This window comes from Chaetodon auriga, chromosome 5, assembly GCF_051107435.1.
Source record: "Chaetodon auriga isolate fChaAug3 chromosome 5, fChaAug3.hap1, whole genome shotgun sequence".
Taxonomy (NCBI): domain Eukaryota; kingdom Metazoa; phylum Chordata; class Actinopteri; order Chaetodontiformes; family Chaetodontidae; genus Chaetodon; species Chaetodon auriga.
In genome coordinates, this window is record NC_135078.1 from 10090358 (window position 1) to 10108162 (window position 17805).

At 44.8% G+C, this 17805-nt stretch overlaps 1 protein-coding gene across 2 annotated transcripts in view; it reads right to left on the minus strand.

Moving 5' to 3' along the window:
• The window catches only part of rusc2 (RUN and SH3 domain containing 2), a 36769-nt gene that overhangs the window by 2726 nt on the left and 16238 nt on the right, over positions 1 to 17805 (minus strand). The window contains exons 2-12 of one of the 2 annotated variants that reach the window (XM_076730091.1): positions 14784 to 16538; positions 13237 to 13819; positions 7434 to 8123; positions 5755 to 5946; positions 5242 to 5412; positions 3545 to 3621; positions 2620 to 2794; positions 2045 to 2150; positions 1691 to 1737; positions 482 to 1559; positions 198 to 356 (exon numbers count right to left, since the gene is read on the minus strand). In XM_076730091.1, the coding sequence (XP_076586206.1) occupies positions 198 to 356; positions 482 to 1559; positions 1691 to 1737; positions 2045 to 2150; positions 2620 to 2794; positions 3545 to 3621; positions 5242 to 5412; positions 5755 to 5946; positions 7434 to 8123; positions 13237 to 13819; positions 14784 to 16355 (4850 nt within the window). In that variant the 5' untranslated portion in view covers positions 16356 to 16538. Of the gene's footprint in view, positions 1 to 197; positions 357 to 481; positions 1560 to 1690; positions 1738 to 2044; positions 2151 to 2619; positions 2795 to 3544; positions 3622 to 5241; positions 5416 to 5754; positions 5947 to 7433; positions 8124 to 13236; positions 13820 to 14783; positions 16539 to 17805 lie in introns of both variants that reach the window. The other variant, XM_076730090.1, reaches the window with a different exon arrangement.

The following is a 17805-nucleotide window of genomic DNA, read 5'->3' on the forward strand; positions in this document are numbered from 1 at the left end:
TTTACTTTAGTCACGTTTGAAGCAAAATTACCAAACTTCTATTTAATAAAATGTGGGGTGGGATAGTTGGTTCTTAAAGAGATGAATTTCTTTGTAGTTTTAGTTTTAAAATTCTTACAGATGTATTTTTAAGTATAAAAACTGAATGAATTGATTTTCTCTGACACGACAGGACACTATGAATAGTATTTGCTTACCATGGGGACTGCTGTTTGGCTTCAGCTGGTTGGGCTGACGTAGTTTGGGTGTGAGTCGGTGTGGATGGAGGCTCTGCCTTTTTCCCACTCCCTCCTCCAATAGTCTGAGCTACAAGGCCAAGAACAGACCTATCCAGAGAAAGCCAACCTGATGGTGGCCTGAGAAAGAAAAAGAAATGTGAAATTCATGCACTGACGGTTAAAGAACATCTGGTAAAAAGGCTGACACTGGGATTTGCTGACAATGAGAAAAATATCAAATATCATCAGGCTCATGAACCTACCTGGTTGTGGGAGCTTTTGCCCTCTGTTCAGCTCCCTCCACCCTGGAAGGAGAACCAACACTCGATCCAAAGAGCCTGCCCCAGCGCAGACCCTGTCCTTGAGAGGGGCTCTCCTCTTGGGCTGCAGCTTGAGCTCCAGTCCCTGTAACCTTCAGAGGTTTAATCTCTTTCTCTTGGTTGACAACAGACTCTGGTGGGCTGCCCATCCATGACGGCCTTCCTCTGGATCCAACTGACTCCCCGCTGGAGCTGCTGCTGCTTTTCCTGCTTCTGTACCCCTCCCCTTCTTGGCTGGACTCGGCTCCCTCCACCACTCCCTCTCTGGTGGGCGGTAGCTGGCCATGTCGTCTCTCTGATGACTTCTTCCTCTTCTCAGTCTTAACAAACTTTGACCCCTCTGTGGACTGGTCGATGTAAACCTGGGAGGACTGCATGAGCTGATACCACCAGCCTGCCTGTCTATCTTGCCGCTGGCGACCTTCATCCGCCGTGTCCTTGTCTTTATCCTTTCTCCTGTCCTTCTCCTGTCCATCCTCACCTTCTCCTTGGCTCTCTTGTCCTACACCTTTCACTCTCTGCCCACTCATCCCCCTCTCCTTCCAGAGATTTGCAAACCCTACTTCAATCATTGTCTGTCTGCTCACAGGCCCCGCTGTCATGCTCTCAGCTGTTGCCCCCTCTTTCTTCAACCTTGAATTCACTCCTCCTCCCTCTCTCCTCGACCCGACCCCTTCCATCCTCGGCCATGTCCCCTCTCGTCTCAGCACCGCCCTCTCTTTCTTCCTGTCTGCACTCGAGTCTCTGACCATTTCGCTCACAGTGGTGCTCCATCCTCTCATGAGCTGGAAGGTGGAGCGAGTTGACTGGTCGATACTCTGGCCCGCAGAGCACAGCTGCTCCTTGCGACGGAGGTGCTCTTGGCCCTTTTGGAGGAGGTGCGGTTCAAAAAGCAGGTCCAGGTCAAAGGGGAGGAGCGACAGTGGCTGCAGCAGGAGGAGGAGCTCCTCAAAGAGTGGCTGACAGGCCCCTTGTGAAAGGGGAAGGAAACCCCACGGGTTGTAGTGTGCTGCTATGATGTCTGAGGAAAGTGAAAAAAAAAAAAACAGGTAGAATATCAGAACAAGATCTGGAAGAAGCAAGACTTCACATATGGACATCAACTATCTGGGTATTTGAAGATGGTTAAATGATGAATGAGCCAAGTCCTACCTTCATGTGTGTAGAGGTGATTGAACCAGAATTCCAAAGATTTTAGGCTGAAATGTGGGGAGATGACCATTTTAAAAAGGCAGCAGGATAAAAGCATCACTTAGCTTTACTTGAGACCTTAGCAAACACCGAACCTACATGCAGATTTTCAGTCGGTTTTAAGAGCTTTTTCTATGAAAACAGCTGCTTGAGGAGTGAGTAAATCCAAGCAGTGGGCTGGACAGCTAAACAAAGAGATGTGTGATCGATTACGGCTGCTTCAAAGATCTTGACCCCCCCAGATGAGGACCATCATTGCAAAGAATATGTGGATTAGAATGACAGTAAAATTCAGGAAAAAGAAAACTGACTCACTTGAGCAGGCCGAAGATGAAGGCGTTGAGTCTCATACTGTGGCTGGTGAGCTCAGAGTACTGGCTCACCTTAGAGAACAGGCTGTGGAGAACACGTGTGGATGGGCCTGATGAAGACAAACACACAGACATGTTACCCATAAGAATCCTAACTCTTCTCTAATCCATTACCTCATGTGGTTGCTATCACTGCACAAACGTATCATTTCACCAGAAGTCAGTTTGCTATGTGCTATGGAAAACGAGCATTGTTTACTGTGGATTGTGCAGGCTGTCGTTTGAACATGCATGAAGCATAAAGCTGGTACTCCTTACTGCTTCATTAACTTTTTCATGGTTAACTGGCTCTTAACCAGTTAGCAACCATGTCCCTCAGTGGGATGGCACATCGAGAAAAAGTATCTAACTGTTCAAAGTCATTTTCTGAATAAGGTTTGTAGATTGAATATGGCCTTCAGATAAGTTAAGTGGGTTTGGGGCCAGCAATTGTTCAACTCAGTGAATTAATCAGTTTCAGTAAAAGTTGATGAGGCCCATCAAGAGAAGGAGTAGGAGTATATACACCACTGTTCTCACCCAGCTGTGTGGATGCCTCCACCAGGCTCCAGGGCTGACAGCGCCGCTGTCCGATGATCAGATCCAGAACGTAGGCCTTCAGACCGTCCTGCAGCACCTCATGCAGGGCCGGGCACAGGTACTTCAGGATGAGGTGACCCACGTTGGGACTCACCCAGCTGTTCCCCAGTTTAGCCTGCCAGGATTTTGGATAAAGGAAATGAAAATGAAACAAATCAGGGAACCAGAAGGCAAGATGTGGGATCAGAGACACATTATGACGCCAAACGTCTGCTCCATTTTTGCTAAAACTGCTTTTGTTTGTGCAGATAAGTGCACAATTGTTTGCACTCGTGAGTAAAGAGTCATAACGAATTCAACAGAAAGCTAATATATCTTTTATTTGATCTGTTTGCTTAAGCTTTGAATCACTGAATGATTGAAGGCTGTATTTGCTTGCCCTTTGGTTCTCTGGACTGGACCAATCTGCAGCCTAGTTTATTAACCGTCTTATCAGCTCTGTGGAAATAAACACATTATGAAACAGAAACGCCGTTTCCTGATTGAAGAAAGCGAAAGTCACAAAGGGCTTATCAAATTTCTGAAAATGTCTCTGGTGGTGCTCCCATGCCTTTGCTGTAAAATTAATAAAATCGCAATATAAATCAAACCAAGACAAATGGTGAATGTGAGGAAAAAGGTGGCGCCAGATTAGCATGAAACAGAAATAATTTTCCAACTGGAAGGTTTTATGTTCTCTTGTACTTTACTAGACTGCAGTGGTATGAATAAGCTGTTATCTAAAGGCTGATATAGCCTCTAAATCTTGCTGTGTGAGCTTTAACGAGCCAGTTGAATCAGCCCTCCTTTTAACTACAGAAGAACTGTGTATTAGCAGTCGAGCAGTCATTAGCAGTCATTGATCTGATCAACAGAAAACTCCTACCTTCACATCTGGGTCTCGACTGGTGCCAAAGTGTGCCACAATCAGATCCACGGCTGTGTTCACGGCTTTCACCAAACCTGACGGAGTTAAGAGAGAGAAGAATGAAGAAACAGTTTATCAGTTACCCTTCTTTGCTACAAGTAACAGTGTCTTTGCGGCAAATGTCACTTGATGCAACTGTCTGTTTAAATCCATGACTTGGTTTCCTGTTGTACCCTCCACTGCGGGGAGGAGAGAGGCATTAAGATCCAAATTTAGCAAACATCTTCTATGTCCTTCACTGTCTTTGTGCTTGCAGTCTCCATGAATTCATTGCTTGGCATTGGTAGTAACTAGTTGTGCAATGAACAGCTGGGACACAGTGTGTCTGAAACAAAGGTGAAAAGGCTCCATAAATCTGTCCTTCAGTGTCCTGCTCAAGTGCACTTCAGCAGTGTAGATGTTGGTCCACCCTGGGAGGTAAACCTGGACGATCCAGCTGAAGGATGATCTCCTTCCTCATTATACAACACCCTGCTGCCTCAAGAGGCCTTGAATTACTCTCCTTACTGTCAAGTAGCCTTTCTGCAGTGAGAGGCACTTGATTTAACCACCTTTCACCAGCATCACATCTCCTTGACAACAACACTGCATCCTCAGCAAATGCAATTGTCTAAACGGTAGCCTGAGTCGTTATTTGATTCTGTCTGCTGTGTAGTAGCATTCTTCTGTGGCTCACAGTACAAACCAGTGTATTCCTCCACTGGCAGCTTGTCTGACATTTATTAGCACAAACGTAATAAGACGAACCAGTGAACGCAACAGAGGTGTTTTTCTGGGGAAGGCTCTTCTGTGCATTGGTGAGGAAATTAAGTGTGTCAAGAGTCTGACAAACAACACCTTTTAATGGATTTGTCTGTGTGAGATGCAACCTTTGCAAGTCCGTGCAGTCTTGTTAAAAAGTTCCTGTTGTGATGCTTGAATGGGAATGTCTGACATGAGACATTCAGAGGCGGAAAGAGAGACTGAAGACACCCGGGAGGCCACGCAATTGTGTGAATGTTTTCTGGTCATGTTAATTATAACTCATCATGCAGCCACACTAGAACAATCTCTCTTCATAACCTGTTATCATGACTGAAAAACAATACTTAGGTCACGTAATTAAAATCTAACTGAGGGACTCCTCTTGCTGACAAAGACCACGAGATGAGGTTGAAATACAAGGTAAGGTGATGAAATGATTTTGTTAAATCTTGATTTATCTTGCACGATTGTTCACTGTTACAGAATCAGCTTCACGACCTTGTTTAACTATTAATAACATTGCAAGCAATTCCCACAAAATGTCCTGATATTGATACCATTAACCAGTCTGAACACTGCACTTATGCTGCACCAATCTGGAGTCTTGTGCAGAACTTTTTTCGCCGCATAAGCTAAAATTCAAACTAGTTTTCTGCACTTAAATACACATAATGAAGATATTAGATTCCTAAAAAGGTACCTGGAAAAGTTGAGAGTGGTCAAAAGAGACCAAGAGACAAATACAGCCTCAGTACTCACAGCACAGCAGCGAAAGAATGCAACTAGCTCCAAGAAAAACAGCTCGCTGTTTGACATTTAGTCGTTTAGCATTTAGCGGTTAAATATTTAAAGACCTCCCATTGACTCCCCCTGTCACAGTCGATCGTGCACATATACACACAGACCCTCACCTCTCTTCTGCGTCAGGTCCACAGAAATGTGGGACTGTGAGGAAGAGCAGGAAGAGGAGGACGTTGAAGCGTCAGGGGAGAGGCAGAACTCCTCCGGAGGCTTCTCGGTCAGGGAGAAGTAGTCCGGCAGGAAGTCGCTGTAGCTCTGCTGAAGCTTAGCTGATTGGCCCACTGCTCAGAGAGACACACACACACACACACACACACACACACACACACACACATACACACACAGATGATCAGACACACACCATCACTGTTAAAAGCATGAGGAGCCTTTAGGGATCCTTAAAATTGCAACTGTAGTTGAGACTTTGAGGAACACCTCTATGAAGCAACATACTTGCTCTGCAAGGAGCCCTGCAGCAATTTTCTGTCAGTGACCCTCAGATAATGTATTCTAAGGACTTTGAACTCCTTAATAAAGTATAAGGACTTAAGAGTCCAAATCCACTTTTCAAATATCTGCATAATGCTGCATTCGTTCCAAACTGTCAGTAAAATCATGAGCACCATTGAGCCGTCCCAGCGTGTGGCTGGAGAGGGCTGAAGGGAAATCGAACACGTTCCGTCTGGCAGGTCGTGGTCCCCCGGTCCTTCGGGGTTCCAGGGTACCAGTGTGACCCCCTGAGACCCTCTCCACTCCCAGAGGGTTTCGACGGCGGTACTCCCTCCATTTGAGAGCCTGAGGAGAGAGGTGGTGTGCTGTTTGGGAGGGGTGGTGTTAGGGTTAAAGGATGGATTATTGAGTAGATGGATAAAATAAATATAAGGGGGATAAGAAGAAGAAGAAGAAGAAGAAGAAGAAGAAGAAGAAGGGCAAGTGGAAAAGGTGAAGGGAGGACAGGAGAAGATTTAAGTCCATGCATGAAGGGAGAGAAGAAAGAGAAAAAGACAACAGTAAGAATGTAGAGCTGAGCTTCAACATCTGAATTACAAAGAACTTCACAATAGTTCAAGATTTGAAGTTAAAGTGAAATCCTCAGGCAGCCGTCTGTAAAATGTTATGATCTGCAAATCCTTTTGACCAATATTCATTTGGAAAGAGTACAAACACAAGATATTCAATGTTCAAACTAATAAACCTTATTGCTTTTTGAAAAGATACACTCATTCAGAGTTTGATGCCTGAAACATATTCCTGAAAAGTTGGGACAGCGGCATGTTTGTCACTGTGTTACATCATCTCTCACACAGTAAGCGTTTGGGAACTGAGGACACTAACTGTTGAAGTTGATATATGATTTCAGTTGCTCAGCAGGTCAGTCTAGTACCTGCACTTTACTATGAAGGCATGCTGTTGTAGCTTGTGCAGAATGTGGCTTTGGGGCTTTGCTATAAAGGGACACTGTCTTGCTGAAATAAGCAGGGACGTCCCTGAATGAGACGTTGTCTGGATGGCAGCATGTGTTGCTGCTGTATGTACCTTTCAGCATTGATAGTGCCTTCACACATGTGCAGGTTACCCATGCCATGTGCAATAACACACCATCGTGCCATCACGTCTGCTGGCTTTTAAATGTTGTGCTGGCAATAATCTGGATGGTGTGCTGTCGGCATCAAATTCAGAATAAGCAGATATTTACAAAAATCAATGAAGCTGATGAGGTCAAACATTAAATATATGATCTTTGTACTGTTTAGAATCGCGTATATGTCAAAAAGGATTTGATCACATTCTGTTGTATTTATGTTTTACAAAGCCTCCCATCCTGTTTGGAACTGTGGTTGTATCATCAAGAGACTGATAGTTGCAAGAAAGCAAATGTAAAGTGCAGTGATAAAGAAGAACAAAACAGGCAAGACCACAGTCATAAAGGTGGAAGAAAAAGTAACAGGTACAGATGAAAAATCTGAACGCAGTGGCAACACTCTAGAGGTCATATTATATGTTGTGGTATGTGACTGACGACAGTGGTCTCCTTTCCAAAAATGGTAACTGACTGAATTTTAACTTAATCTTCAGGAATGACAAATGACTAGACTACAAAAATCAAAGAAAATAAAAAAAATAAATTGGTTTTACACTGATCCAAAAATACTTTGAGTATTTTATTCCTTTTCTGTCAGTTCATCCCCCGAAATCCTACAGTCCTTTCAGATTTCAGCCTTTCTTTTCTTCAGCAGCATTTAATGTGAGAACATCCAGTGAATAATTCTTCAAGGACACACTACAATTCTTTGAAACCTACCATTATGTGTCCTGGCTCCAGGTCCTTTGCTTCCCTCCATGTGGTTTCCAGAGTCCAGACAGCCCAGCGGGCTCAGCGTGTCACTGTGGAGCGCTGGTAAACTGGCCAGAGCTCCACGATGGAAACAGTGTCCCTGCACCACAGGCAGCATTGGTGGCACCGTCCCTCTCTTCACCCCCAGAGATGGAGGCGGAGGAGTAGACGGTAACTGCCCTGAACCCCCTCCCTGCTTTCCTGTCGGTGGGGTGTGCAGAGGGCCGAGGCCTGCTGAAAGCGGGCAGGAGAGGCTGTGTGGTGGCTGGGGGCTTGGGGTGCAGGTGGAGCAGGCCCCAGAGCTGGGCGCCCCCTGGAGCCGAACAGGAGAGTAGCTCCCAAGAGGCGAAGGGCGAACTGAGCCAGGAGGGGGGGCTGCTGCAGCCAGAGTCGCCTGGTACCTGTGCACATTTTCAGCTGCATCTTCACTGTCCTCCCCCACCGGACCTCCAGAGTCAGAACCGGAGCCGGAGCTGGAGCGGGCCTGCATCCCAGAGACGTAGCCTGTGAGCAGAGGCAGCAGCGGCTTGGGCTGTGGAGGTTTGGAGGCAAACTGGTGGTGGAAAGTGAAGGGCTGGATGGGGAGGGTGGTGGGCCGCTGGTCCTTCCTGTAGCGGACCACCGCCGGGCGGCTGTCTGAGGAAGTCGAGAGACCACCTGGATGAGCACAAGATGGACAGCAGGGATGGAGAAAAGGTGGAGGAGTCACATTTATATGGAGAAGAGAGGCAATCAAGGCTGAAACTGATGATTGGTTTTATGCAGGTGTACTTTATAAACTGGCAACTGAGTTTAGAATGTAATGTTTGCCACCGTAGAGGATTATAAATAACGCATTATTTCAGTTCAGGCTTTAATTTAGGGAAACAACTGATAAATATTTAGCTTTTTTTATTGCTCAATTAATTATTCAAAATTCAATATAACGTCTTCAAGTTGTTTACTTCAAGGCTGAAACCAGTAAATAAACAATTAAATAATTATGAGTAGTTCTATAGATCAGCTAATCAATGAATCCACTGATCCTTCAGCTTTAAACTGTGTAAACATGAAGGTCAGAATTGAAAGCAAAAATACAGACCGACAGAAAAGTCATGAATCACAAGAGAGCTTATCACAGACAACCACGCCACTGTTAGACATTGCTCTGAAAGGCCCATGTGCGCACGCATACACACACACACACACACACACACACACACACCTACACATTCAGAAGAACACACAAGGACACACACATAGACTAAACCTGAAGGCACTGCGTCAGGAGAAACACCAGCGAGGAGAAGCCTTTTTCTGCACTTCTTTTCCACTGAGTCAGTCTGTTTTTTCACTCTGTGTCTGTGTGTGTGTGTGTGTGTGTAGATCCAGTGCAGTGCATGACAGACAGAAGCGCATGTGACGTTGATGGTGTTGCACAAGCTGTTTGTCACCCTAAGTCCGGCCCACCGACGCCGCCTGAGCTGGGTGCAGTGGCATCTATTTCCCACAGAGGGCGACATTGAGCTGAAGGAGGGAGGGAGGAGGAACGCTACACACCCCGCAGGTCTGAGCTCCCACTGAGGATGGAGGACTCTGTCTCTCTCACATCTGCTCCGTCATGTCTCTAATTGCCGTTTTTTCCTTTGGCTCTTGCTCATCACCACCTCTCCTTTTCCACCTGCTTCCTCCCCGGCTCCTCTTCCTCCTCGGCCCCTCTCCTCTTTCACAGATGAATCCATTAGACGGCACAGGCCTTTCCTTTGCAGTTCACATTAGCATCATTAGCATGCGAGCTGCTTCCCAAAGGCTTTTAAAGAGGCCTGCACGCTGCAGTGAAACAACGCAGCTGACTCAAGTGAAGTCTGATGAATAATATATGTCTTGAGATGCTGCACAGCCTCTCATTATTACCTTCAATCATCACAGCCTATGTGAACACAGTGTTAGAGGATGTTTTTGAGGCATAAAACAGACACACCTTGTTCTTAGGGATGACCTATTTCTTCACATCTCTTCATCAATCTGCCTTCCATCCTATCACTGCTCCTTGGTCTCACTGCAGCTGTCAGCTAACGAGCCACAAATTAACATCTTAAAGCTGCTCTTTTGTTCGAGCATCTGAGCTGATGGACTGTGGAAAACTGTACATTCGGCAACAGCAGCCAAATTGTTATCTATCTGCTATATATCTATATTGCTTTACTATTTCTTTTATGTGGTCATGTGACTGTAGGAGTACAGAGCATATGGTGCAGGTGGCATCGGGTCTGTATTCATATGGATCATTGTGGCAGTTACAGTTATAAGACCGGTGTTTGAGACAGAGAATGTTTGTAGGTATTTGATTGCTGGCTCTGTGTTCCTGTATGAATGCTTTGAAATTTCATTTACATTTCGTGGTTGTGTGAAACCAAAATGAGAAGAGAAAAGAAACAAGGTTTTAAGCTGGAATGTTGGATTTAATGTTAAAAATATGCTTATTTTGGAGGTAAATGCTGGCTTTCAAAAGCTCTTCCAAACCCTAACTCTTACATTTCTGGCCATCTTTTTTGAAATATACAATAAGCACGTGTGTCTTGAATAAAGGTTTAGTGGCTGTCTACAGAGTTCAAGTCTTTTCAGGTAGGTTTTGGGTGGAGGAATCCCAGGAATGCATTCCTGCATACTGACCTACATATAGCCCATGCTGTATATACCATGCTTATTCAATGCTTGAGTTACAAAACTGAGATTCATGACACGAAGAGAATAAAGCAACTATTTCATAATCTAGTGATCCAATCCAGAGTAGATGAAGCAGAAAACTGTTTGTTTATACTTGTGGAGGCTGCTAATGGTGACCTGAGGGCTGGATGGTTCATTCTGTATGAAGCTGGTGTGATGCATTTTAAATCGTGATTACAGAGAGCTTTTTAGCAAATTTACTGAAATTCACTTGTTCTTTGGATTTAGTTTTAAAATGAAAGCGTGCCACTGCATGAAAATGTCTGCTTCATGTCCACTCTTTTACAGGTAGAGAAGCTGTTTGAGCAGTTTTGTCTAAATAATGAGTGAAAGTTGAATGAAGGGATTTATTTTCTTTAAATGCTCCTTTCTTTAAATGTCTGTATAAATCTGTAAAAGGGGACAGCTGGAGACATTCCTGTCCTCGTGCACTCCCTCTTTACTGTCACCGGTCTTATTCCAGTGGAATTCCAAGCACTCGCTGTGTGTGTGTTTATCTAACCAGACACACACAGCAGGAAGCTGAGGCTGAGTTTCATGAGGTGATGGTGGTGTCTGTTCATGCAAGAGAGAAGCTTTTTCACTTAAATTATATGATGGACACTTAGTGGGCCTTTCAGCTCCTCCAGCAGTCATCAGTGTCCGGGGTCTTGATGAAGGGTCAGAATGATGAATTGATCAGAATTAGGCTTTAGAAGATGCTGTCTTAGTCACCGTGACCACCCTTCTTTGTGTGCTCTGTTGTGAAAAGGCACTCTTCCTCACCTGCTGCACGTGCCTCAGGGCCCCACTCACACTTTACAGCTTGTTCAATTACATATGATATTCCCATGGCTCGCCTGCACAAGTCTGCAAGCGGCTGTATTCTGAGGGCCTGTAATCCTCCTCAGGACACTTGTTCTTTATTTTTATGTTGGTGACATCTCTGATACTAAATTATTTGTGGTCTTTCAGACTTTCATCTCGGTGAAGTATTTTCCTTTTCAGGTTTATTTCGGACATTGAGCTCCCTAAAATATATATGATCAAGCATGAGTTTGTGTTTGTGGCACAGCTCATCGTGGCTAAAAGTACACATTTATTTACTTACTGAATATTTTTAACAACCCCACTTTTTACCACATTTACCCACTCAGTATATCTTCTGCTTATCAATGTGGAAATGGATTTTAACGTACTTCTTTTAATGATTTACGTATTTATCATGTACTTATTGTACTGATTTACTTTTACATCTGACTGTACAGAGCACTTCCACTATTTATTCCAATCTAAAACACATCACTTCTTGTTTTAAGCTAGTATCACACTAAATGTATCATGCTTTTTTTTTTTTAAATCCATTTAGGAAATGAAGTTTTTCATTTGTCTCCCTCTGCAGAGAGGTCAGAGGTCAGACTCAGCTACAGCACAGCACAACAGGATGCAGCAGGAATATAATAATATCTGTCTCTGTTATGCTGTTCTGCTGCCACTATCTGACTATTTCAAAGGTGTTATGTGTATCATTTTAACACCAAGTGATACAATACATCAACCCGTTTGCATTAATATTTGTATTTAGTCATTCTAAATACAATCTATGACACTGGCAGCTGCTACTGGTCTCCATGCTGCTGAGTCAGATTTCACAGATTCTGTAATTCTGGGAAGTAATAAAATGCTTGAAATGGATGACTGTCATGCAAGAAAGAGAGGTGACACTTTAACTTTCTCTGACCGCCCCTTGTTTTTGGGATGAGTTGGACCTATAGGATCTCTGGATCGACACATACACGCACATGCAAAGACGCAGCTATGCATGCAAACACAGCAGACACACACGCAGCTCGGTGTGCTGATGCAGACCTCAGCTGGGGGTTTCTCTGCACCTTTATCTCCTCTGTCACCTGATTGTTATTCAGGACACGTTTGGCCCACTTCAACCCTTCATTCCCTCCAAAGCTGAGGATACACACTCTGCGCCACTCTGTTCCAAACACATCTATACATGCTGGCACAAGGGTATTTTCTCACACACACACAGAGCGAGTCTAAACATACAGAATCAACAAAACCATATACACACAGTATCAAAACACCCATAAGTCACTGACACAGCACACAAATGTCCAAAAAGTGAAGAAACACTCCCATAAAGACATTTATTGTGGAAATGTTTGCATACGTCTGAACAATGCAAACAACTTAAGTCAACGTACTTCTTTTTTTGTGTGTGTGTGTGTGTGTGTGCTACTCAGTGATCTGCTGCAGTATAAAATAAGTCTGTACAGTATGTTGGAATGTCAGTATGTCAATTAGTAGAAGTTTTTGTTCAATTTTCTTCCAAAAGGAATACCAGCTGCTGACCTCTGAGCCAAACTGGATGTATTAAGTATATTTTAAATTCCTGAGGCCAAATGCACTCTGCACAGTGTTTCACTTATTCTGAATCAATATTCCTTATCTTTGCTCCTTCCATTCAACCAGCACCAAAGTCAGCAATATTCAAAGATCACACGAAGACAAATTCAGTGAAGAAGAGGTGGATGACTGGATCAATGCACCCACAAGACAGGTTATATTTTAAATGAGGGCTGCTGGTCAATTAAGAGTGATTTATAATTAGGAATTAAAGCAGAAACAGGTGAAGCAAGAAAAGCAGCCTGCAGTGATTGAAAAATATTGACGGGTTTCAACTATTTATACTGTATTTTCTTTCAAAAGCACCATTCAATCAGTATTTTTCTTATATGAACAAAGATTCAAATGACTGTATTATGTGAACATAATATGTGTTAATGAACAGTGGATTATCATCCAGCTCTGCAGCTCTATGGAGCTTTTTAGCATCTATTAGCTGTTTAGCTCATGTTTCGTTTTGTTTTTCTGGCCAGCTGCTAAAGAGCCGGATGTTGTCCTCAGGAGTTGGTGGAGACCAAAACAAAGCTAAAAGGAGAGTAGAGGTTTGACACCATTCATCAGACATCATGCTAATGTCTGGATGTACAATAATGTTAATTAATGTGCACCTGTTAAATAAACAAATAAATGAATGAAATAAATATAGTAAGAGGTGCCGTACCTTCAGCCTTGGCCCTGGTCTCCTTCGCCCCCTCCAGGTGTCGCTCAATGCTGCCATGACTGTAACATCTGGTGAAGGGTACAGGTGAGAGGCTGTGACTGTCGACCTCTGCACGCTGCTCTGGGATCGGAGAGAAATCCACCGAAGAGTGGGAGTGGGTGGAGTAAGTGGAGGAGAAAGGGTCTGCAGCTGCCTTCAGCGATGGCGACCCCCCTGCACCTCCGTTTCTCCGTTTGCTTCTTGCGATCTCTGCAAAGGAGGTGACTCGGGGAGGAGGAGGTGGGGTCGGGGCGGCACCCTCGCTGAGCCGGACGGGGCAGCTCAACATTCGCTCCAGAGATCCGAGCCGAGGAGATGGAGACTTGTCGAGGTTACGGTCGTAGCTACGAGAGCGAGGACGGCTTCCTGAGGACGATCCGCCTCCGATAACAGCCCGGCCAACCACAGGAGGGGAGATGTTGACATACACCTGGCCTTCAATCACAGAAGCAGCAGCTTCAGCCCCACTGGCTGCCTGCTGATTCTTCTTCTTCTTCTCCTCCTCCTCCTCGTCATCCTCTTGATCTTCATCATCATCATCTCGCTGAATGAAGAGAAAGAACACAACAGTTCATCAGATAACACGTATTGCCAACCGTGATTTAGAGGTCAAATTACCTTAAAACTCTTTAGGGTAGCAAATCGACAGCAAACCAGGGAGCTAATCTGCCTTCAAGCCAGATTTGCTTTGACACAGGGGCACTGTTTCTATCTGCTAGTAACCGCCTTCAGCTCTAACTGCTAAAATAATCCTTACACATGATAGCAGATAACCCGAGACAGTGGCTGTGATCTAATATGAACCAGTACCAGACTAATATCAGTGTCAGTGAATCTCTGCTTGCTATTTTGATTTCTTCTTATACTCAGACTCTATTTCTCATCACTTCAGTACTTGTTGGTGTATTTCTACACATACTGCCTAAAATTGATTAATTATGCATACCACCTGCTGCAAGCTGTGCTCTTCAAGATACAGAAGAACTGGAGTAGAGGGAGTGAGAGAAAATGTTTGATGTTTGAATTTTTTGTCATTTGTTTGGATTATGTAATCATCTGGATTCTTTAAATGAGTAATCTTCAGTTCTCCCTTTTCACAAATGCTACATTTAGTGAGAAAATCAGTTTATTTCCATGGACTCTTGTGCTCCATGTTTTTCATTATCTGTATTACAGACTATTTGCTGCCACTAGTTTACATACAGAACAACTGCACCAAAAGAACCATAAATTTCTCTTCTTACCGTGATCATTAACATCACAAGTGAACTACCAACCAGCTCCAAAACAGGGGTGACTCCTGACAAACAAGAACTATCTGATCAATCTTGAGTTGACCTGGTCGTTTATCTAGCTTGTCTGAATTAATTATGTATATTTATGGTACATTAATAAGGTGGACCTGTCCATACAGTATTAGCAATTTGATGAACATCACATTGCAGAACAGAATCCTGTTAGATGGATTGATAATTGTTGTAAGTAGAGACTTAGGATTTTCCACTCACCCTAGATGACTCTCCATCTTTGTCTTCTTCTTCTACGGCCTCCTCATAAGCTCGCTGCTTGAACAGGAAGTACTCGCTGGGCTGGGTTGGGGTGGGGCTGCCTTTGCTGTGCTCATCGGAGCAGCTATTGACCGAGGACCCTGCGGGACTCGGGGACGACTGGGACGAAAGGTCGCAGGTGACCAGCTTGTAGTAGTTCTGCGTGGCAACAACCAGGCGTGCCTGACTCTGCAGACAGGATGCAAGGTCTCCAGATGACCCAGAATGTGGAGGATGGTAGGAGTTGCAGTTGGCGTCAAGGTCAAGAGCCCCCTGGTGCTCTACGGCACAGGAGCATGTGGACGAGGTGGAGAGGTGCGGTTCACGGATGAGAGGGAAGGTACTGCCAAGACAGGAGGGCTGTTGCTGTAACAGGGGAGGTTCAGTTGGGGAGGTGTGAAGGTCCAAATAGAAGGCCCCTCTGGTTGAGTCTCGCTGATTTCCTGGTGGATCAGAAACAGATGAGGTGCAGGAGTGGTCAGTGGAGCTGTTGAGGTTGGTATGCCCAGAGACTGGTGGCTTCTCCGGGACACCATTGTTCATCTTGTTGTAAATGGCACTGAAGTTAACGAGCACTCCGTCCGAGCTGTTGCAAGAGGAGTCGCTGCCGTAGCCTTGCTGGCACTCTGAGAAAGGCTCCGAGAAGGCTTCAGGGAAGTGTTGAGGGTAGTTCTGGGAGAGTGCACAGCAGGAACAATGCTGTGTGGAGGAGCTGGAGGAGTATGAACCTGTCTTGCTGCTTCGTCCACATCTCATAGGATGATCTTCATCTTCTTCATCATCATCGCCCCAGTCGTGCTCTCCACAATCCATGGACATGTTGGAACCACTGCTGAAGTGGCGCCGCTGACTTTTCAGTCCTAGAATATCCAGGTCCTCCAGATGATTGGACAGATCCGAGGTTACGCCCCTCAGGGACTCCCGACTACTTCCACCCACTGAGCTGTGCAAAAGAAAGGGCTCAGAAGCAAAGCCAAGGTCGTGTAAGTGGAAAGACGTCATCCCGTCATTGAGGGCTGAGTTAGAGTCACTGTGGAGGTGAAAAGAGGAGTCTTCAAGGTAACCACTGAGGTTGTCACCATCCTCCTCTTCTTCTTCATCCTCGTCATCTTCGGTATTCAGCAGGAATGGATTATGACGCAACGGATTCCTGTTCCTCGGTTTGGCTCTGGGTAAAGTATGAGCTGTGATCAGCTGGTCCTCTGAATTGCTCGAGGTAAACGATGAATCATCGCTTGCTGTGCTGCCTCCTCGCCCGCCACCCTTCCTGTCTCTTCCTCCATTGTGGGAGGACCAGGAGCCACCAGAGGTCTGGATCAGGCTGCTGTAAAGCAGAGCCTCTCTTTGAAGGACATCTCTCTCGGGAAGGGAAGTGGTGCGACTCAAGCCCAGGTTCTCTGGTGGGCTAAATGGGTTGCTCCTCTTCAGCGAGCCTCCGCAGCTACCCTGCCGCCCACCTGACACCTGGCAGTGCACCAGGGGGATATGATGCACGATCAGGGTCTCGCCTGACAGCTTAGGAGGGCTGTCCATGGTCCAGGAGGAGGGAGGGTGGGACTGCAGCAGAGGGAGGCCCTGTTGGATGAAGGGGAAGGTAGATGTGTGCTGTGCTGGGGGTTGTGTTCACACTCTGTTTGCTGGGCCTAGCTCTGCAGGGCTGCCAGGGATTTGGAAGGAGAGGTCGGGGAAGTCAACACCGTGGTCAGAGTGATACATCTGAAAAATACAAAGAGGCAGAGAGAGGAGAGATGTTATAGGAGCAGGCAAATACAGACAACACAGCACACACACACACACAAATTCCACATGCAGGCTATGTGGTTGTAAAAATCTTGTAGAGAGAGGAGGAGAGCAATCAATGATATTATATTACCTAATTTCGCCACAAACAAAATGTTTACGTTTTGCCCTCGGTTGAAACAAACTACAGTGCAGAGAGTTCTGTTGCTTTTATATTGTATTATATATTGTATATATTATGTATATTATATATTGTATTGTGTGTGTTTCTAATCACAAAGGAGTCCCTCCTTGTCATCTCATTAACTTCCTGTGAGTCATTATTCATTGTTTGGTGTGTTTTATATCTTTAGACATGAGATTTTAATGTCAAGTTCACCCATACAGTGTCCCAAAGGGCTCAAAAATACACCAGTTCCCAAATCAGTCTGGAATTTGAGAAAAAAAACACTTAGTGAAATAAAAATAAAAAAGTAGTAACTTTAAGTGGTATTCCAGTAATTTAGTATCATACTTCCATATAGTTGGGGGCCATGTGAGGACAAATCTTAACACACTTGTAGCCCCTAATGCAGGCCCAGCTCTAAAAGCACAGAATCCTACAGTAATGCAACTCAACAGCATCTTTCATTGGACCTGCACTTCCAAAGTCAAAGCTGAGATAACCCTGATTACATCACTTTACATCATTTTCTCCGGCGCTACAAAAGACATTACACAACTGTTTTCACACAGTAGCATCCACCCATCATCACCGTCTCCTTAACAACAGGGTTTCGACACGCTACAATCTCTTGATTTGTTTTCCTCTCTTGAATAAGTTTTATTTGTGCACCAAAACACCATAAAATAAGCTTATCTAAGATAGCTCCAGTATCAGTACAGAACTATATCCTCCTAGTCTCGTCTATATCCTGAACAGGGTGAGTCAGCACCATGTGAAGTGGAAACAGTGACATCCACACACATACACACACACACACACACACACACACACACACACACACACACACACACCAAGCAGCTGACTCTTAAACAGGGCTATGATCTCATCTCCATTCCCATATTACACCCTAAACGAGACACAAATACCAACACACACAGGGTACAGGAGCCGTTTCCCTCGCCATCATCTGTCTGTTTAAATGAAAATACATTCATACTTCAGGCTAATAAGGTATTTAGCTGATCATTAGTGTATTTCAATAGCCAATTTAAAATCATGGAACAGTTTTAGCATCCT